This window comes from Rhinatrema bivittatum, chromosome 5 (genome assembly GCF_901001135.1).
Source record: "Rhinatrema bivittatum chromosome 5, aRhiBiv1.1, whole genome shotgun sequence".
Taxonomy (NCBI): domain Eukaryota; kingdom Metazoa; phylum Chordata; class Amphibia; order Gymnophiona; family Rhinatrematidae; genus Rhinatrema; species Rhinatrema bivittatum.
In genome coordinates, this window is record NC_042619.1 from 357770929 (window position 1) to 357792824 (window position 21896).

General features: G+C 45.1%; 1 protein-coding gene across 1 annotated transcript in view; it reads left to right on the plus strand.

Moving 5' to 3' along the window:
• The window catches only part of COL4A1 (collagen type IV alpha 1 chain), a 376455-nt gene that overhangs the window by 109846 nt on the left and 244713 nt on the right, over positions 1–21896 (plus strand). Inside the window, exon 2 of the mRNA XM_029604713.1 lies at positions 13901–13954. Coding sequence (XP_029460573.1) covers positions 13901–13954 — 54 coding nt within the window. The remainder of the gene's footprint in view (positions 1–13900; positions 13955–21896) is intronic.

The window sequence follows — 21896 nt, forward strand, 5'->3', positions numbered from 1 at the left end:
AACTAAGACTAATGAAAGATCTATAAAAATAAAAATTGATTTATTACTCATAATTAAATGTTAAATTAAAAACAGTATACACATATATGATTATCCAAACAATCATATAAATGGTAACCCCAACCCACTTATCAATTAGAGTATATTACTGAACTATGTAACCGCAAATATTGGCACACCATGGATAACTTACAGACCAAACCTATTTCGTGCCTAAATGTGAACCGTTGTGATGGTACATTACTGAGCGACGGTATAGAAAAGCTTTTAAATTAAATTAAAATTAAATTAAATTTCTTTTCAATGCGCCCTTGAGCGTGGCACACCTTTCCGCCAGGCCCCGGGCTGGCGTAACATCTGCCGCGTTGCAAGGGGCGCATCGGCCGTGCGAAAAAATGTATTGGATCGCGGGGATTCGCCAATAGCCTCAACTACATGAATTTACTTGTGATGTGCGCTGTCAGCTACGCGGCGATTTGGTCGTTCGTTTTGGACGTGCTTATCCCCGGATTAGATTAGGGGCTATGGACACGCACCCTAAACGCACGTCCAATCACGTGTTTAAGCCATGCGCAGTGGTTAGCACACGGTATTGCATCAGCCCCATAGTTATTTGGGTTTTCAGGGTATCCACAGTGAAAATAAGCATGCATAGGACATAGTTATCTGGTTTATGCACATTCATTGTGGATATTCTGAAAGTCCAGCCGGCTCTGGGTTAGTTTGGGAATTATTTGTTTATTTATTCATTTAAAGCCAGACAGTGTGCCCTGCATTGCATGGGCCGCCCGGACAGCTCAATCATGTGCGGATCATCCAGAAAACGTTTTTTTTTTTTAAAGGAATTAACTTGCAATTTAAAATTGTGCGTATGTTAGGAAGCCATCAAAGATATTTCGCATCAGCCAGGGTTTTGGACCCCACCAGTGTAATATATTTGTAAATGGGGAAAGCCATTCTAGCTTCTGTTACTTCAGATAATTTCATGCACAAATGGGTGCCGAGTTGCGGGTTGGCCGCTGTGGTGTCCGGATCTCTGCATTTCCTAACTTTTGTGTATTTCCAAATTCTTTCACAATGGGCTTCATTTCAACCATTTTTTTAAATTGTCAAAATGCACAGTATTGTCCACTGGATATCTTCAGGCAGCCCTGTTGTAGGGAATCCCAGCTGGAAACAATTGCATTTGCCTGTGTGTACCTACCGGTTTTTCTGACGCGGTGCTAGAAAAACACATGGTATCGATTTAGTGTTCACAACTATTTGTGTACTGAAATGGTGCTGGAGGAAACTGGATTCGTTGAAGAACGTGATAAACATCTACTACGCCCTCTCCAGCGGGCCACATAAAATGTGAGAGGGTCTGGCACTGGTGCGGGCCGCGGGGCCCCTCTCTAGAGTTACGGGTTCAAAACTGTGGAAATGGGTTGAGCAGATGGTGCAGTGGACCCTGGTCCAGAGGCAGGAGGGCTAAAGAATATTTCTTGAGCTGGAACATGGAAACCCTGCAGTTGGATCCCCCTTCTGTGAACCCTTTCCCCTCACTATCCTAATTGTTTCTGCTGGTGTTCAACCTGTACCCCAAATAAGGTCCACACTAAGATATATTCCAAACAAGGAAACCTTTTTTTTTTTCTGGGGTGACCAGCACAGTAAGTATTTATAAAACAGAGGATAGCAAAGGTGACTGAGTTAATCACAGGCTTTCACAACCAACTTGCAGCTTTCGAGATATTAGGTAAACAGTTATCAGCAAGTTGTATGAAAACCCAAGAGAATTTGTCCAGTCTCTCAAGAATGCACTACAATACTCCTCACTCTTATTCCTTTAGAAATGTAGCTTTCATTCCCCCCTCTATTCTCAGTCCTAGAGTACATCACCCTCCTCTCAATGCTTAACATTAACTTCAGTTTCATCAGTATTCAATCCTAGACAACAAGGTGCCACCTCTCCTTCGGTCCAGTAACTGTATCCCAGTCAGTATCCTTGGTACACTCTTCTTTTCAGCTTCTTCTCCTTTCTGTTGGCCTTCCACTGGCTCTAGGGTGAAATATTTCTCCTCCAGCTCCTCCTCTTAGATCTCGGCTGGGTCCCTTGATTGTTTCTCTGTGGGATGAAATACCATTTCAGCTTTGGACCTCTACCCCTAAAAGGGGAAAACTACTGCAGGGCTCTCTCCAATGGAGAATGGGAACCCGGGCTCGCCAGCCTTGCTGGGAGCTCCCTCCAATCTCTTCCTGCCAAACCTTGAACAGGTATTAAATACTCCCAAATAACTCACCCAGGGGATCATCTTCCCTTGCCTTCTTCAAAGGACCAGACCACAGAGTGGAGGAGTAACCAAGAGGTTAAAGCAGTGGGATACAAGCCAGGAAGACCAGGGATAAAATCTAACTGTCGTTCCTTGTGACCTTGGGCAAGTCCCTTTACCCTCAGGTGCCTACAGTACCTGAATGTAATCTGCTTGGAAGTGCCAAAAAGTGGAATATAAATATAAAAATTCCAGCCTCAATGGCAATTCCATTTAGATACTTCCACGTTTAACATGCAAACAAGTTCTATAAAACATTCCCTGTGCCATCTAGTGGTGATTCACTAGTACTGCAAATACCTAACAAGGGGGCCAATGCAATAAGGTGGATTCAGCAAAGCTCTCGGTCGTGCACAGACGTTTTGTGCATGAATGTTACTCCCGATGTACCAAGGAGTTTTGTGCACAAAAAATGTGTGTGTAAAACTGTGTACTACTTAGGAATCCCTTGTAAATGAAGGCATTAGCTATCACCCCAAATGCAGAGAGGTTGCACTGGCTTTACTCGGGTTTTCTTTGCCCTGGAAATGTTGTTCCTGGCCAGAGGAAGAGTAAAGTTTCCAGCACTTGTGTAATTCTACAGGCAGAAGCTAAAATTCAGACACCCGGGACCTCTAGTCTGGATTTATGAGCAGAAAACATGCTTTGTGCAAATAAATGTTTTTTATGTGCACAAAAATTGCTTTCTGCACTGAAAGTATTTTGGTGTGCATAAATCATATGTTCATGCTTGGTGTACACAAGTTTTGTATGTGCACAAAAAATGAGTTTTGTGTGCATAAATCACAGCTTAGACTCTCCTCCCCACTCCCCTGAGTTTAAAGTGTGCATTCAGCCCGAATGCACGTTTTAACTCTGGTTTGTGTGCACATTTTTCCAGTCGGCAGGCTTTTTTTTAAACTCCCGATGCATGAGCATAACATTAAGTTAGTACATCAGGAGTTTAAAAAAATGAACCTGGGTGTTAAGAAACTTGCATTGAAATTCAGCGCACACTTTTAATCCACAGGGTTATATTGAATCGGCCTCTTGAAATCTCGGGGCTCCCCCACCCAAAATCTCTTCCCCCTAAACAAACATCCATGGCAAGAACCCAGTTTAGGGTGACCCAATGTAAGAATTTCACCAGTGTAAGGGCCCATGAGAAATGATGGGGAAGAAAGGTGAATGCGCTCCTAGAGCAAATCCTCTGCCATCCCACGGCCACTGAGAATGCCCCTTATCTCAGCCACCGATAGAAAGTGTGTATACTTCTTGCAGTGAGTAAAAGCACAGGGCAGACAGTGTTCTGAAAGTGTGCCTTACACGTGCACACGATTGTTCACCCACGGGAAGCGCATAGAAAATTGACATCTTTTCGTCCCATGAGAAAATTCATCTCCCTTTAAAGCTATTTCATCTTTCCTTAAAAATTAAGAGAGAATTTTTGGTGGGATTCCCAAAACTACACCCTGAAAGGCAAATTTTAAAAGCCCCGTGTGCACCAAAACTGAGAGAGAGAGAGAGGTGCACAAGTTGGGCTGGTGCAAGGCGAGCAGATTTTATAAGCCGCCTGTGGACGAGCGTTATCTCCCGCTGTGCGCACAAGGAAATAGTTTACGAAACAGGATGGGAGGGGGGCATGGACATCTGGGATGACCAAGAGCTGAGCGCACAAATATTTACGCACACAGTTGTGCGCTGGGATCCCCTGCCGTGTAACTTTATTACTGCTATGGATTGCATGTAAGTAATTTAAAAAAAAAAAAATCTAGGCTAGTTATTGGGGATTTAAGGGGCTAACAGGGAGAAAGGGAGGCTATTACACTAGGGGGGGTTTGCAAATCCTATCTCTAAGCTGGGAGAACTGGGAACTAACTGGGAAAACTAGGCACGGCGTTGGGACGCGTTCCTTATAAAATTCCTCCACTTACGCGGCAGAAGCGGCATTTGCGCGCACATAAGAGCATAAGATATGCCAGACTGGCTCAGACCAAGGGTCCATCAAGCCCAGCATCCTGTTTCCAACAGTGGCCAATCCAAGTCACAGGGACCTGGCAAGTACCCAAACATTAAATAGATCACAATCTACAGTTGCTTATTAATTACTGTAGTAGCAGTTTATGGATTTATCCGCTAGGAACTTATCCAAACCTTTTTTTTAAACTCAGTTACGCTAACTGCTTTAACCACATCCTCTGGCAATGAATTCCAGAGGTTAACTATGTGCCGAGTGAATTGAAATTGTGTGCACACATACACGCGTCCAGGTTGTTTTATAGCATGCACACATATACGCACGCATGTTATAAACTGGACATGCCTCTGGATGCAAGCCGGCAAACGCACATGCACGTGTGCCCGTCACCGGTATTAAAGTTGTCGTCTTAGGAAACAAAATCAATCATTAAATGTCGGGGAAAAGGCAGCACAAATGTTCTTTTTTGGGGCGTGACTGACAGTGACCAACATACAAACGCAGCAAATTATACACAGAGAGATGGTGAAGGTTATCAAGATTGATAGGAACATTCTCTGTCCTAATATCTCATGATTTCTAGAACAGAGTAACTTTTGTTCTGCTTTGAATAGATCTATATTAGCCTTTTTGGGTTAGTAGGGTACTTGTAATATATGGCTTTCGACTGCCCGTATATAGCAAATGGTTTTTTTTTCCAAATAAAATATTTTGAGCTTTTAAGACCAGTGCTGTGTCTTCACTAAGTTGCAGAAGGGAGCGTCGCTCTGCAAAGCTAGTTACTGACGTATTGAGTTAGACCAAGAGAAAGGTATCACCTGCAACTTGTTTGTTTGACTCTTGTTGCTACGTTTTCATCCAAAAAACAACAATAAAAAAAACAACCCCTTTTCTAAACGGTGGTGAACAGACTATGAAAGATTAATAGTATTGTTCAGGATTTTGGCTGTAGCTAAACCAAGTGATGCCATTCGTGTGGGGTGCTGTCAAGGAAAAAGTTTCCAGCTGCGCCATGCATTGGCGGTTGTTTTTTTTGGGTTTTTTTGCCAAAAGCACACTAAGCTTTCCTTGCTATAGCCTGCAGGTGCTAAACAAATGCACGCGATCGACTTTGCTCTACTCCCTGTCCACACCGAGGTGGACAGCACAGCTGTGCAGATGCGATTCGGATCCAGTAACCTCATCCTAACGAAAATGCTGTTCCTCGTGCGGTTGCTTTGCTTTTCTTTTTAAGGAATTTTTCTTTTTGCTCTTTTGGAAGACACTGCTTACATTTTGCATGCCCTCGCTTTCTCTTAAGACCTTTACAGTGCCGGATAAGATTTCAAGTGATGGAAATGCGTCTTAAGTACTTTCAGTGCATGAGAAGGAGAAGTTTATTTAAAAAAAGCAAAAAAAAAAAAGCAAAAGCCTTTTTCTTGGATCTTGACTTGATGCATCATCTAAATAAACATTTTCTGCATTCCTTTCAAGTTCATGGTTGGAGACTAAATGTTTAACAGTTGCGGATGTTTGTTGGTATTTGTCAAGTTTTCCCATGTCAGTTAACTGAATTGGCTGTTTAGAGATGTTCTGAAGCAATGCTTGTTTTATTGAATGGTCATAACCACAGTGCAGTGGGAAGGGCCTTGGTTGACCCTTGGAAAGGTCAGCAGTCCACTTCACCGGCAGCAAGGACTCTATAAAATGTTGAGGTCTGGTATCAAGGAGGGAAGGAAACGAGTTTAAATCTTTCGTAAAACTACTGTAGCTTTCCAGGATAAATTATGGTGCTAATAGAAAATCTGGAGTATGATTTAGAAGGGTTTTTTTTCCAGTAAGGTCACCGTGAAGGATATGGGAGTCTTCAGATGAACTTTGCATGGGTAGAGAGCTTTGGGCTGGGGTCATCTTCTATAGCAACAAACGGGCTCTGGCCTAACACTTGGTTTCTGTACAAGAAGTGAGTCCTTCCTTCCAATCTGGACATGCACCGTCTTAGGGAAGGGGCCTGGGTTGAGGTCAGGCTGCTGTTGGACATTTGAGCTTCCTGAGCACTTTCAGGCAGTTTCTTCCAATCTCTTTTTCCCAGTATTTTGCTGCTTCCTTCTACCAAGCGATTTAAATCCTCAGCCTTCTCCTCCTTTGCTTGGGGTTCTGGTACTCTGACCTTCCAATATCCTCTCTATTTACCCTGCATTTTATTTTTTTTAAAGTCACAGGCCATACGCATGTTACTGAGCTGCCAGGAAACGGCAAGCTAGGTAGTGAGGGGCTGCAGGTGAGCCAGGAGCAGAGTTCAACGGCAGAGACCCCACATGGGGGGGAAACCCCCCTGCAAGAGCAGTCAGACCAGCACAGCGCTCTGCCACCCATCCCCACCTCCTCCTCTCGCCAGCTAGCGCTGAGGGACAGGTACGCTCCCCTCCTGCGGCGTGACCCATGACACAGCATAGCATAGCTTCCCTTCCCTTCCCTCCCTGGGACTCCCCCCCCCCCCCCCCACAGTGCTCTCTTACCCAGCAGCAGGGAGGGGGCAATAAGAGAGGTGCTCAGCACCCGGCCAGCTCCAGCGGCGACAACGAGCCGCGGCCTCTTGTGGGGGGAGTCTGTGGCAAAATGGGCTCGAAGCCTCCTGCCAGGGCTGCCAGACACAGACAGGATCCCCGTGCAACAAGCACTTGCTTATCCCCAAGCGCGGCTGCTTTTCAAAGCTCAGGCGTTTTATGCCATCCCTGACGTAGGAGTTAATATTTGATGGTAAAAGCGGGCACACGAAACAGTCTCCCATTTAGCGCACCTCCCTGCATTCCACGTAATAGGTCAATGACTCTGCATGTAGGGACACTAATCCTAGCCTGGGTTTTAACTCCTCTTTACCATGTGTTTTTACAGTGCGAAAAACTCCTATTACATACTGGGGGATATGTTAGCCCTGAGAAACCTGTGCAAAGAGGAAGATGTAATAAGCCGCGTTGACCCTAACGCTGACGTTTCCGTGCTAAAATAATCCCAGTATGAAATGGGGATTTTTAGCTCAGAAAAACCCCCCATAATACTAAAACCTGGGCAAAAGCCTATGCTAGGATTAGCTCCTTTGCATGCAAATTACAGGGTAATGAGCTTAATGACTATTACCCTGCAAGACAGGGAGGCACACTATTTGTTTGCACCCATCTTTTTAGCACAGGGAATGCAACGTTTGGGTCCGAGCAGGAGTTAAGCTTCCTGTGGTACTTGTCTGTCAGTCTGCTGCCAAGCCACAGGCACATAGACGAGAGGAAACGCATGCCAAGTGTACCTAGTGATGATAATGCACAGAGGCCAGCTCCTGTCCTTATACTCACTCAGGCATTGCGTAAATATGGTGAGAAAGTACCGCAGGTCTCCTCAGGCTGTCAACACCCAAGAGGGGAGAGAGAGAGGGGCTTTCTCTCAGCCAGGCACCCACAAGAGGATGTTGGCCAATGCCCTACACAGCAATGTTGCAGACATCCCTGTCCCAATTATTCTGCCTTCGCTTCCCTGCCCAGCTCCGATCAAGTCCCTTTCTGCCCGAGTCTTGCATTGTGTGGCCGGGCTCTTACCCCGTCTCTGTTTTTTTTTTTTTTTTCCCCCGTTCTAGGCCATCTTTTGTTTTTCTTTCATTGGTTTTTATTTTTTGGGGGGAGGGGGCGGTTTTGTTGGTCTTGCCTCATTTGCCCCCCCCCCCCCACACACACACACACAGTTGTGTGCTTTAGGCAGGAGTCGCACTGGACTCCTTGCGGGACGAGGTTTCATGTAAGAATGTCTCATAAGATTACTCCGAGATTGGGTGGGGTTGAACTTTCTGGACAGGGATCCCACTTGCAGGACCTGTTTCACCACTGTGACCAAGGAAACCTAATATAGTCTCTTTTTTTTACTTCTCAAAAAAGAGAGCATTACATTGATAGCTTTTTTTTTATTCCCCTTTTTTTGCACGGATTTGCAATTCAATGGTCTGAAAATGGCTTCTGAGTTTAAAAAAAAAATGCTTTTTATGTTTAACGTGCTTTCTATCTTTCTTTCTTTCTTTCTTTCTTTCTTTTTTTTCTCATGGGTTATATTTTCCTGCCATTAGTTTAACGTATCCCATGGGTTTCTATCGCATGAATAAAGTGTAAAACCTGCGCTAAAATTGTGCTCTGATATTAGCAGGAGTTAAAGCCCACAGGAGGGTCAGCACAGCTTGTTGCGTGGGCCCCTAAAGTAGTATAGTTGCCGTATTAATCACTTAGATATGAAGAAGTAAAGGTCGGCAAACGCGTTGTAGACGAATCCTTTTTATTGGATTGTCACCTACGTGTTGTTTTTTGTTTTGACCTTTTATGCAGAATTGTAGCTGGACCATGGCGGCGGCCATAGATTTCATTCACCAGGGGCGCCATCACATCGAAGCATCTGCCACCTCCTTCCCCCCCTCCCCCATAATAATGCAGCCTAGAGGGGCCGTTAGAGGCATCAGACTCCCCATTCTGGCAGTGAGGAGTAGCATGGCGTGAAAAATATCAGCCTCCTCTCTCTCGCTCCATTCCGGTAGTGAGGAGCATTGTCCTTCGCCCTCCCTCCCCCTCTCGCCACGCTGGTAGTGAGGAGCAGTGTAGCCCATGGGGGTCATGAGAAACATCGGACGACTCCTCCCTCACCCCACTTCGGCAGTGCGGCCAGCAGAAGAGCAAGAAGCATTGGGCCTCCTCCAAGCTCACCGCCCACCCCTCCCCCCCCCAGCGGTGAGAAGCAGCACACCCACGGGGTGCAAGAGGCCTCAGTCTCCCTCTGCATACTCCAGCGCGCCCCCCCCCCCCCCCCACCACAAGTCAGAAGCAGGAGCAGCACTGCACAAATGGAGGCGAGCAGAAAGCTGAAGGCTGGTGGTCCATGGGGGCTGAAGGAGGAGGCTGCTGCCTCTTGTGCTTCCAGAGGAAAACAAAGATCGTGCGTGTGTGCTTATGTCTGAGCACGTGAGACAGCGTGTGAGTGATTGAGCATGTGAGAGGAAGCATACCAGAGTGTGATTGAGCATATAACAGCATATGAGCGATGGCGTGTGTGTTTACTAGAGCATGAGAGAGAGAGCATATGAGCCTGTGTGTGTCATTGAGCATGTGAGAGTGAATGAGCATGTGTGTGTATGGTTGAGCATGTGAGAGTGAATGAGCATGTGTGTGTCAGCATGTGAGAATGAATGAGCATGTGTGTGTGTCATTGAGTATGTGAGAGAACACGTGTGTGTATAGCTCAGTTTGTGAAACTGGGAACAAGAATGTGTGGATGTATATAGTTGAGCATGAGAGAGAGAAAGCAAACGAGCATGTTTGTGTGTGATTGAGCATAGAGAGAGCGCATGAGTGAGTGTGTATGGTGGATCATGTGAGAGAGTGGGAGAATGGAGTTTCTGTGTAATACACCCCCCCCCCTCAATCCCACCTTCTAATTCATGATAATCTCAGGGCATGTGGAAATCAAATCCCCAGAATGGAAAGCAAGGGATTGTTTTTAACCTTATTATTTTTAATTATTGGGTGTTATTTTATGTATCAGCTGTTTTGAAATATTTTATTGGCATTTGGAAATGTTTTAATTGGATGTTCTATTTGTCAATATTTTTTAAATATTTATAATTTTTATTAGCATGATTTTACTATTATAAGTTATATTTCTTGATTTTGTTTGATTTTTTTTTTTAGGCATTCTGTTTCTGTTTTTCCATTGTTGCACTGCATACAGAGTCTGGCTTGTTGTGGTTTCCAGTTCATTTTTTATCTGAATGCTTATACTTACACTTTATTTGTTCATTATTTGCTGACAGTTTGTCTGTGCTCTGCATGTGTGAACAAGGTGCGGTGTTCTTCTAGCATGTAGTTTTGTGAAGGGTCTATAATAGCTTGGCTTGTTCTGTTTTCCTAATAGGAGGTGTATTGGTGTTTTAGAGTCTGTTGTAATATTTACAGTGTTGCCTTTTTATAGGTAGCATTATTACAGTTAGATTGCTGGCCAATGCTCTCTTTTTAAAAAATTAGCTTTTCTTTTAGTCTAAGAGAACTTGTGAATGCACAAATTGTGTCTACAAAATCCAAACCCAGCGGAGTTTCTTTGCTCGTGCTCAGACTTTGTAGTGGGATGATGTTTCCGTCACTTGATTCAGATAGTGGCTACTGGCTAGTTAAAAAGATGCTTCTCTGTAGTTGCTCCTCCATTTGGTTTCCTTGACTTCTTCTCCCACTTCACTTCCAAGCCCGCTGCTATGTCACATAGGCAAAGTTTTGGTTGCTCTAGTTACCTATTAAACCCTGCTGCTTGCTCAGTACAGCCATAGGGAAATGAGAAACATAAACGAATGGGGCACAAATTTTTGTTAAAATTTGGGGGCATTCTTCAGTCGTTTGGGGAGTTCATGAAAGAAATGAAAATGGACTCATTTATTGCAATTTTCCCATTTATTTCAAACGAATGCACATCCCTAGTAACTGGGCAAATTCGTGCGGACGAACCAGTCAACATAAGGTATCTAGGCAAAGTGTTACATGAGATTACTTGAGAAGAGGCAGGGTTTCCCAAGCTTTTATCCAAAGTGTCTTCATTTTAGCACTTGAAAATTCACATGACCCCAGAAGAAAAAAATTAATAGGGGTGCGTTACCCCTCAGTCACTCCACTTTCACCTTCCCCGTACTCCATCTGATCCTTCTCAGACCTGCTTTCTTAACCTTCACCCCTCTAGCTTATCCCACTTACATCCTCCCATTCTTCACTGTCCCCAGCCCATTCCCTCTTTCATCCCCTTTAGCTGATCCTCTCAACCCCGTCCTTCTTATTACCCCCAACTGATCCTCTGTCATCCCCTCTTTTTCTCAGCCCATCTCCCAGCCATACCTTATCCCCCCTCCGCTCTCCCAGGCTCACTGCCTCCCTTTCATCCCTTCTCTCACCCTCTCCCCCTCTCCCCCTCCACAGCAATATTGCTATTCAGCTGATCCCCCCCCCCCTCCCGTCCCCCTTCAAACCCCTTAGGCCAGAGTCAGTGACACCATTTTCCTTTGGGCTCCAGACCAAAAAGCGGATGACAGCTAGTGAAAAGAAAAGGCAGCCTAATGACAGGGGAAACATTTTTTGTTTGAAGTAGATTTAGTGGTGGATGAGGAGAGAGAGGCCATAGCAATCCTTACCAGGCCCACGCATTCTCAGTCCTCCCTTTCCCTTTTTGGTTGGATCCAAGTCTGATAATGACTGGCAAGTGGGAGAAACATTTAGTAGTGAAAGACTACATGGTGCCCCGTGAGTTAGTACAAGCTCACAGACCCTTGCAGTGGCCCCGACCCCCCCCCCCTCCTGAATGACTTCCCGTTACCACAGAAACTCATGCAAGGCCAGAGCACTGCAGGGCCTGTGAGAGCAGGCTGGCTCACAGACCCTTGCAGTGGCCTCGACCCCCCCCCTCCTGAATGACTTCCTGTTACCACAGAAACTCATGCAAGGCCAGAGCACTGCAGGGCCTGTGAGAGCAGGCTGGCTCACAGCATTAGCAGGCTGGCTCACAGGCCCCACGCCTACTTCCACCGCTAATGCTGCTGCTAGCCTCTGGAGAAGACTGGTGTTTGAGGCGCTTGTGATTGCAGCTGAAGGTTTTGTGACGCCCATCTGGGGTTCCATCCCACAGTTTGGGAAACCCTGGGTTAAGGGATGGAGGTACTTAACACAAGATATATTCATGGATCACTACCTGGTTAAAGGAAAGGAGACAGCATGTGGGACTGAACAGCAAGTTCTCAAAAGATAGGGGATTTATATAGTGTGGTTCCCCAAGGATCGGTACTCAGCCTGGGATTATTTAATTTGTTTATAAATGATCTAGAGCACAGAGTGATGAGTGAGGCTACAAACCTTGTAGACAATACAAGACTAACAAGCTGTGTATAACTACAGGAGGATCTAGAAAGATTGGGAACTTGGCCATCCAAGTGACAAATGGAATTTAATAAAGACAAATACAAAGTGATGCATGCTAAACTACCAGTACACACTGCGGGGGTTCGGTCTTGGATGTTGCTGTCAAGAAAAGGACCTTAGAATTACAGTGGACCATTATACCTTTATTGTTTAGTTTTTCTTATGATATTAAAGTCAACAGAAAAGTGCAGGGAAAAAGAGACCTATTAGGATTAGACATATCCACAAACGGCTTGCCGAGTTCGAAGCTTCATGGCCCGGGGACTGTGCCAAGGCTATTAGAATAGTGCAGAAAGAGGATACCAGCAGAACAAATTGAAAACAAGCTTTCATATTTACTATTTAAAATATAGAGCTGGACTATGTGAAGCTGATTGTTTGTTCAGAGCTGTATCAATAAACACTGGTGGATGATTATCCTTTACAGAAATTAAAACCAGGCTGTTAGGTACCATTTGAGGTTTGACCTATGGCCATATCTTCCATTGTACTTGTTTACAAAAGAGATTTCTATGGCTACAGTACTATTATTTGAGTTTTTAAATGTAATTTATTCCTTTTTTTTTTTTTCTCTCGCTCCCTGGTTTTTCTTCCCATTTGTCAGGAGTCTGGTTAGATTTCTGTCCTCAGCCCACACACCATTGTCCGGCTGATTCTCTCTGGTTCCACCTCCTATCCCCTAAACCGCAGCAAAGCACTATTTGCCAAACCAGGGAGAACCAAGGTTAACCTTATTAGAGTGGTCCTGCACAGTTTTCCTATTTTGTATTTTATTGTTCTCGTGTCACACACCCTCTCTCTTTGTTGCTCACGTACATGGTCCTGTTGTCATCTGGAACTCAGTGGTATGCCTGCTAAGGCGGCAAATATTCAGTCCTATAAATGTCTTGCTAATTGATTAAAATCAGAATTAGCTTTTACTATTTTCTTTTAAAGATATAAAAATGACAGGAGAATAATTTCTGGTATTCATACTGCCTAGTAGGGATGTGAATCGGGTACCCGATCGTTCCCGCTATCGGGATCGTCTGGCTGTGGGTAAAAATCATTTTCCCGTGTTTCCCCGGTTTTTTTTTTTTGGTTTTTTTTTGTGAAAAATCGTTTTTTGGGTTAGTGCGCACTAAGCCGAAAAACAAAAAATCGGGGGTAAAATTGATCGTTTCCTTCTTTTAACCGATTTTTAACGAATTTAGAAATATCGTATGATATTTCAATTCGTTTGAAAAATGATTCACATCCCTACTGCCTAGTAATCGCATAAACATCCATCTTTTTTTTTGGTAGAATACATGTAGAGGTTTATTATGCTTTTTCCCTGTAGTGGAATAGAATTGTTTTATTGCTGTATCGATCCCAGGAAAATAGGAAGCCTATGAAGGTTGTGATACCTATCATTGGTTGACCCCGATGAATAAGATTTTATATACGGGTTTAGAAGTTTCACGGTTCTCCTTTTTCAAATGTCACTGCGGCAGTACTGAGGGATTATCCCTCCCTCCTCCTGCTGTACAGCCATCAAAGTAGATCCTGAAAAGACATCTGTATGAAAAAAAAACGTGCTTGGCACCAATTTATTGATTTATTTATTGACATTTGTGTTAACATCATACCGGCTTACAACATGACGATAAACATTTAAAACTAACGGCACTAATGTGGAGTTTGTTCTCTGTTCCGTACAGGCCTGCGCAGGATGCGGAGACAAATGTGACTGCAGTGGAGTAAAAGGGGTCAAAGTAAGTGTCTCTATGTTCATTTTCCATTCCGTTTTATTCCGTTGCTGCACTAGAGTAGACAGCATTGCAAATATTTCCCCTTTTTTTGGAAATCAAGAGGACACGTGACAATGGACTCCTCGTTCAGAATGAACAATGTCCTGGCCTCTTCTCAAGCTTATAGCATCAGTTTTGCAGAGCTGGTGTTCCAATGGATCGGTTTCATTCTGGAAATTACAGTATCATAACAGGATGAGTAAATCCTTCCGATGATATCTGGATCCTCTCCCCTGCCCCAGCCAATAATTGGATTCATTTTTAATTGGAACCAGTACCTTATATCTTTTTTTTTTTTCATTCATCGACCTCCTATTCAGACAGAACTAGGTTGAATTACCAAAAAAAGAGAAACTTTTGGGGTAGATTTTAAAAGCCCTGCGCGCGCTGGCGCGCCTATTTTGCATAGGCCTCCGGCGCGCGCAAAGCCCCGGGCCGCGTGTAAGTCCCGGGGCTTGTTAAAATGAGCGGTCTGGGGGGCTTATCTGCGGTCCGGGGGCGTGGCTGAGTGCCCCGACACAGCGGCCTGTGGCAGGGCCTGGCCAGCCGGCGCATGCAAGTTATGCCTGCCAGCGCGTATCTTTTAAAATCCGGCGTACTTTTGTTCGCAACGATTGCGCGAACAAAAGTACGCGCGTGCGTATTTTTTTTTAAATCTGCCCCTTTATGAGCAGTATTACAGATCACCCTAAGGTTTCAACCCTAATTCTTGACCATTTGTGCACCTTTTTTTAAAAACATTTTATAATTCAGTAAAAAGCTAGGAATGAGATGGACCCTGGGGTCTTCATCTGAAGTTTTACTCTGTTTCTGTAATAACCGAAAAAAGATTATCTGGTATCAGACACAGTATTTAGTAGTATCACAAGTAGTTATAATTTTAACTTGATAGTATTATGGTGGTTGTACAAATCAGAAATGCAGGGATATGATCTGGCCTGGTTTTTGGAGAGAGTATTTTGGTTAGTCCTGGTTGCAAAGATTAGTGCAAAGTTTTAATCTTAATATTTAGTAACACTGACTTGGTATATAGAGTGAAAACGGAATTCCCTTATGAGGAGCAGAGCTGAAAGGGAAATGGAAAACCATTCTCTATCACCTTTTCTTCTCAGTTTCTATAGCAGGGGTGGCCGACTCCCGTCCACAAACAAGCCTGTTTCTCAGGAGTTCCACAATGAATATGCATGAAATAGATTTGCATACACTGCCTCCATTATAGATATCCTGCTTCCATTATATTCATTATACCTGTTTCTGGCTCTTGAGAAAAGGAGTTGGCCACCCCCTTTCTATAGGCTTCACCCGTTTCTAGCGTCCTAAGTCAGACAGTGGCACGCGTTGTTTACTTAGATTTTTGCATGCTAAAAAGTTAGACGCCATTCTTTTGAGAGTATTCTTTGGGAAGATGAAGACATGTGCTGGGAACAATGTTCTCTCTAAGCTGTGCATGTGTGTGTGCGCACGTGCAAAACGTTTTGCATGCCAGTGCACAACTTTTTCCCCCTTAGCAACAGGAAGGCTGGTGGGGCCGTGCCCCGAAGAGTGACTGATGGTTGGTGGGGGCCACGGAGGAGCCACTCCCACCACGGCCCAAAGAGAGGGGGAGAGCAGCAGGTCCTCTGCAGAACGCATACCAACATGGCCTGAAAAGTGACTTAAACGCCGGTGGAGCCGAAGTAGATCCCATCCTGCTGCGATCCGAAGAGAAGAGGAGGCCCTCATGAGAGAAAGAGAGCCTGTGTACATGTATATGTGTGTGTGTGAGAGCCTGCATATATGTCTGACAGCCTGCGTGCATCAGTGTGGATTTGTGTTTGTGAGCCAAAAAAGGGGCCTGGTCTGGATGGGGTGTGGGCATTTCTGGGCGTGGCCAAGAAATGTGCGCATAAATACTTACGCACCCTGGCGTGTGCCCAAGTCTACTGCCGTGTAACTTTACTTCTGCTATGTAGAAGGTGTAACTGTAAAAAAAACAAAATAAACTAGCCATTTTAGAGGGATTTACAGGGTCTGCAGTAACCAGGGGGGGGGGGGGTTGCAAGCTATTATACCAGGTGAGTTGAGGATTTAGCTCTTAACTGGGTGAACTGGTGGCCAAACTGGTGAAACTGGCAGTGGAGTGGACGCGTGCCAGTTATAAAATATCCTGACTTATGCGGTATAATTGAGATTTGCACGCCTGTTTTGTAATGTGCACACGTGTGTGTGTGCAAGTTATAACATGGCCGTGTATCTGGGCATGTGCCAACACATGCACCAAAGTGTGTCCATGCGCCAGTTTGAAAGTTACCATCATAATGTGTGTGTGGGAGAGAGAGAGAGAGAGAGAGACTGTGTATTTGAGAGAGCGGGAGTGTGTGTGAGAGCATAGATGGATATGGGAGAGGGAGTGTGTGAGAGAATGAATGTGTAAGTGTGTGTATGTGATATAGAGAAGATAAAGATTGTGTATCCCCCACCTCTTCCAATCCATGACAATGTCATGGATTGGGAGAGGTGGGGGCCACATTGGACAGCATTATTGATACAATGCTGTCCAATGATTTTAAAAATAGTTTTGCTGCGTGGCTAAAACTAGTCAGTGCTTTATTGTCTAAGAGTTTTTCTTGTAATGACTTATAGCTAAGTTGCCAGATACAGTTAATGTCAGGCCACAGTATCAGTGGCGTACTAAGGGGAGGCAGTCCGCCATGGGTGTCAACAGGGGGAGGGGTGCCATTGCCACCAGCAGGAAAGTCCCACGGCGGCGCAGAAAAGTGATGTGCTGGTGGAGTTCCCACTCCCTGCCAGCGAGGTCCTGTGGAAGAAGAGGCCCTGCTGGGCAGCCAGCGGTGAAGAAGAGCTCCAAAATGTGTGTGAGAGAGTGAGAGATTGGCCTTGTCAGAGAAAGTGCCGGTGTGTGTGTGTGAGAGACATGAATCGCGTATATGAGATACAGAGGAAGTGGGTGTGTATGAGAGAGACAGACAGAGGAAACGTGTGTGTCTGTCTCTCACACACACACATGCTCAAGCTCCCTCTGTCTCTCTCCAAGTGAGTATGCATGTGTGAGACATAGGTAGCATATTTTGTGTGTGTGTGTACCCCCAGTTCACGACAATCTCAGGATGACAAATATGGAGAATGGGGGGAGGGGTTTTAAAGTCCTTATTAGTTTTAATTACTGGGTGTTCTTTGAGGTCTGCTGTTTTGAAATATTTAATCAATATTTAGGACATTTTTAAAAATGTGTACAGGTGCATCTAATTATATTCTATTCGTCAGCTGTTTTGAAATAAATATTTTTAGTATGGCTTTATTATTCTGATTTATACTTCTTGATTGTATTGTTTTGAGGAATAGTGATTTTCTACTTTTCATTTGTTGCACTGCATACAGAATTTGGCTTGCTGTGGTTTCCAGTTCAGTTTTTGTCTGCGTGTGTGTGTGTGTGTGAAAGAGAGAGAGCGAGACAGAGAAAGTGTGTGTGTCTGTAAGTATTGTGAGAGATGGAGGAAGCATGTTTGTGTGTATGAGAGAGATACAAAGGGTGTATATGAGAGACAGGTACAGAGAAAGTGTATGTGTGTGTGTCTCTCTCTCACACACATGCTCCCTCTGTCTCTTACCAAGCATGTATATGTGTGAATGAGAGAGAAGGAGCATAGTGTGTGTGTGTGCATGTGTGCCCTAGCCTACAACAATCTTAGGATGACAGATATGGAGAGCAGGAGATTTTTAAAATCCTTATTAGTTTTAATTATTGGGTGTAAGGTGGTCTCCGCTGTTTAGAAATAATTTATCGATGTTTATTTAGGAAATTTTAAAATTATATATTCGGGGGGAGGGGGGTATGCCAAAGGAAGTATCCTTCCTAGGTGCCAAATACTTTAGGTACACCACTGCACAGTATGCATAGTCTAGGGGTGTGCACTACTTCTTGGTTATTTAGACAAAATTTGAGATTTGTTGGCTCAGTTCTGCTAGTGATATGTGATTCAGGGATGCATGATGATTGATAGAAAATGCAAAAATTTACACACAGGGCGCCACGAGGAGAGAGGAGGCCCGGTGGACTCCATTCCACCGTGGCCCGAAGAGCTCAAGGGTTAATGTATCCTAAACATTTTGGTCGCAAACAGCCGTTACTCACAGCAACCCAATCCGTAGAGGGAACATTGGCTGGGAGTACACATTGCTTGATACACACACACAGGTAGCATAATTGAATGAGGGCAGTTTTCAAAAGACTGCGGATAGGTGCAGAGTCTGCAGGTTCTTTTACCTGAGGTTCTTTGCTCCATTTCTGCAACAGCATAGGCTGTTTCTGTTATGGTTGTGTGTTTTGATGGATCCTTGGGTGTTGTGGGAGATGACCACGCTCAAGGGGAGGAGCCCCATGAGGAGCCACAGCACTGGGCTAGACTCATAATGCACAAAACACAGTTAGTTCTTTATTAAACTGCTTGAAGAGAGCCACCAGAGGTGGCAGTAGTGAGGCAGTCTGATAGTTGCAGTCTCAGGGACCTCGGCAGAGGGAGCCCTTCTCTCCTAGATGACGTCAGGAGTTCCGCAGCAGGTTTCCCAGCTAGGAGATACTGTGGATGAGAGAGACTGAGAGTTAGAGTACTCACTAGGTGTTTGCTGTTGATATGCGATTCCACCAGGTATGTTGAAGGTACAGGCACCGAGGCAGGGAGAGCAGGCCCTCGAGGAGCGAGTGCCTGTTCCCTGTAAGGCACCTGAAATAAAGCAGAGGGCCCCTGAGGAGCGGGTATCCATGTTAGCAATTACCCTGAAGGGCAGAGAGAGAACTTCCAGCGGCAGAGTAGCGTAGACAAGAACGAATGAGTCCTTGCTAACTCAATGAGCTAGCAAACTAGTGAAGGCAATATACCCGGATGGCATGACGTCAGCATGAGGGACCACCCTCGAGGTTCACACCAAGGGTGGTATAAAGACATGGGGTGTGCGCGCACACCCTAGTAGGTACCTGGGAGGAGCAATGGCGGGAGGCTGCACCATAGCCGTTCTGGGGACGCCAGAGAGGTTGGCTCATAGACGCTGTGGTAGCCATCTTTCCTAGGTAAGCGGGAGGAGCCGTGAATAAAGTGAGGCAAATGGGGTGAAGCTGTCTAGCACCGATGGACGCAACAGTACCCCCTTTCAAAGGGCATCCATGCTGTTTCCTACCAGGTCTTGGTTTTTGAGGATGCAATTTATGGAAGTCCTGTAGCATCTCTTTATTCAGGATATTAAACATTGGTGTCCAAGAGTTTTATTCAGGGCCATACCCTTCCCATGACAGGAGGTATTCCCATACTCTGCCTCATTTTCTCACATCGAGAACTGTGTCTACTTTGTATTCGATGTCTTCTGCATCTAAAGATGCAGCTTCAGGTATCTTGTTAAAGTCACTAAGGATCAAAAGCTTCAGTAGTGAGTTGTGGAATGCATTGTGGATCTTTAATGTAGATGGTAGCTTCAGACTGTAGGTGAGATTGCCCAGTCGTCTGAGAATGGGAAATGGTCCAATGAAGCGAGGTGCGAAGCGAGCTGAAGTAAATTTAAGTCTTAAATGCTTCGTGGAAAGCCAGACTTTATCACCAGGCTTGAATTCTGGAGCCTTGCAGTGATGAGCAACGTATCCTTTCTTTGCTCGAAGTCCTGCTTTAATAAGCATCTCTTTATTCTGAGTCCAAAGTTGTTGGATATCTTTGGCAGTACTAGATTGAGCTGCCGGGGCCGACACTGATAACGGAAGAGGTAGTGGTAGTCGTCCATAGACCACTCAAATGGTGTTGATCCAGTGGATGTTGCTGGATGAGAATTAATGGCAAATTCTGCCCAGGGCAACAGTTCACTCCAATTATTCTGGCAAGTGTTCACGTAGGCACGGATGAACTGCTTGAGTGTCCTTTTCATCCTCTCTGTTTGCCTGTTGGATTGTGGATGGTATGCTGAGGTGAAGTCGAGAGAAATATTGAACTTCTTACATAGTGCTTTCCAGAAATTAGCTGTGAATTGGGCTCCTCAATCGGAGACTATGTGCTTAGGCATACCATGCAGGCAGAAGATAGGCATAATGAATAGCTTGACAAGCTCCATGGCGGTGGGAGAGCCACAAAATGAGCCATCTTTGAGAACCGATCTACGGTTACACAAATAGTGTTGTTTCCTCCTGAAGATGTAAGTCTGTGGCAATATGTGTCCATGGTTCTTCTGGCACTGGCAAGGGTTGGAGTAGAGCTCATGGACGACCCGGCAGTGTCTTCTGTTTAGCGCAGATTGCGCAGGAAGCGACGTAGGAGAATGTGTCTTCCTTCATGGTGGGCCACCAATAAAAGGTTTGAAGCTTAGAGAAGGTTCTGCGTTGACCAGGGTGTCCTGAAAGTTTAGAGTCGTGGGCCCAAGCTAATAACTTCTTTCTGAGGTTCTTGGGTATGATGGTTTTTCCTGCAGGTACAGAGTGAGTAGTTGCCAAAATAACCCTCTCTGGGTCAATGATGTGTTGCGGTTCTTCTGGAATGTCCTCAGAGAGGAATGAGCGAGAGAGAGCATCAGCTGTGATATTCTTATCTCCAGGGTGGTACTTGAGCACAAAGTTGAATTTGTTGAAAAACCACGACCATCTCGCTTGTCTATGATTCAGGCACTGTGCATGACTGAGGAACTCCAGATTCTTATGGTCTGTGAAAACCATTACTTGATGTTGCGCTCCTTCGAGCTAAGGGCGCCATTCTTCGAATGCTATCTTTATAGCCAGAAGCTCTTTATCTCCTATTCGTAATTTTTCTCTGCAGGAGACAACCGACCTCTATATCTATAGCCTCCCTTCTGCCAAGTCATTTGCAGTTTAGTTTTAAGGTTTTGTTTTTTTTTTCTTTTTTGACTTGGCTTCCAGGTCAGTTGCAACTGGAGCAGGGATCTGGTCCCATGTGCTGTCATTTGCATTTTGTCCGTTCCTCCCCCCTAATGCATAGCCCCCTCTTCCAGAAGCCTGCAAATGTGGGTCCTCAAGGTGGCCACTAGGGTGTCACCACTGCACAGTAACCACAATCCTGCCCACCCCTCCCTTTCACCGGGGGCCGTGGCGTCCCCCAGCTCCGGTTGATCCGGGGAGTAGAAGACATGAGCTGGGGAAAACCCTGGGGCCCTTGTGTGACCCCAGGCCAGTCCCACTTTGACATTTTTTTTTTTGTCTTGTTATAAAACTACGGTACAAGATTATTCGGTGAAGTGTAACCGATGCAACCATCTGAACTGGGCAAGCACTTTCGCTGTGATTGCTGTGCAAATGGCTGAAGTTTGGACAAGCGTGGCGAAACAGATGACCTTGCAAAACTTGACCCGGTTTTCCTTTCTTCCAGTTTTTGCCTTTATCATTTGGGACTGGAATATTCGGGTTTGCCTGGGCTTCGTGTTCACACCTCGCACAACTTGGAGTCTTTCTCTTTCGAACATCCTTGCTCTCCCAATGCATTTTTCTGCTCGGCTTCTCCTTACTGTGTTCTTCAGTAATCTTCATAGCGGCGATTACGGGGAGTGACACTTGCTGAATGTTTGAGACTGAACTGGGGGGCTTCTCCCCCCCAATAATTTAAGAAAAGTTTGCCATTTAGAAAAATTCTGTGACTTTTTTTATTATTTCCTCTTTAGGGTCTGTTCTCTTGTTGCTCTTTTGCCAGCATCCCATGATGGATTTCTCAGGAGTCCACTTTCACAGTCAGATGTCTGAAAGGAGCAGCCTCCTCCGCCTCCTCTTCCTGCTGGATTCCAGTAGCCGAGGTCTTGGAGCTCTCCCACATCCCCTCCTGATGCTGAGCCACTGTCATGTGCCTGCTTTTTTGAGGGGGAGGAAGAGATTTCATTCACAGCCCCTGAAAAATTCTTTAGCAGGTTCTGTTTTTCAAATAAACGCTTTCCA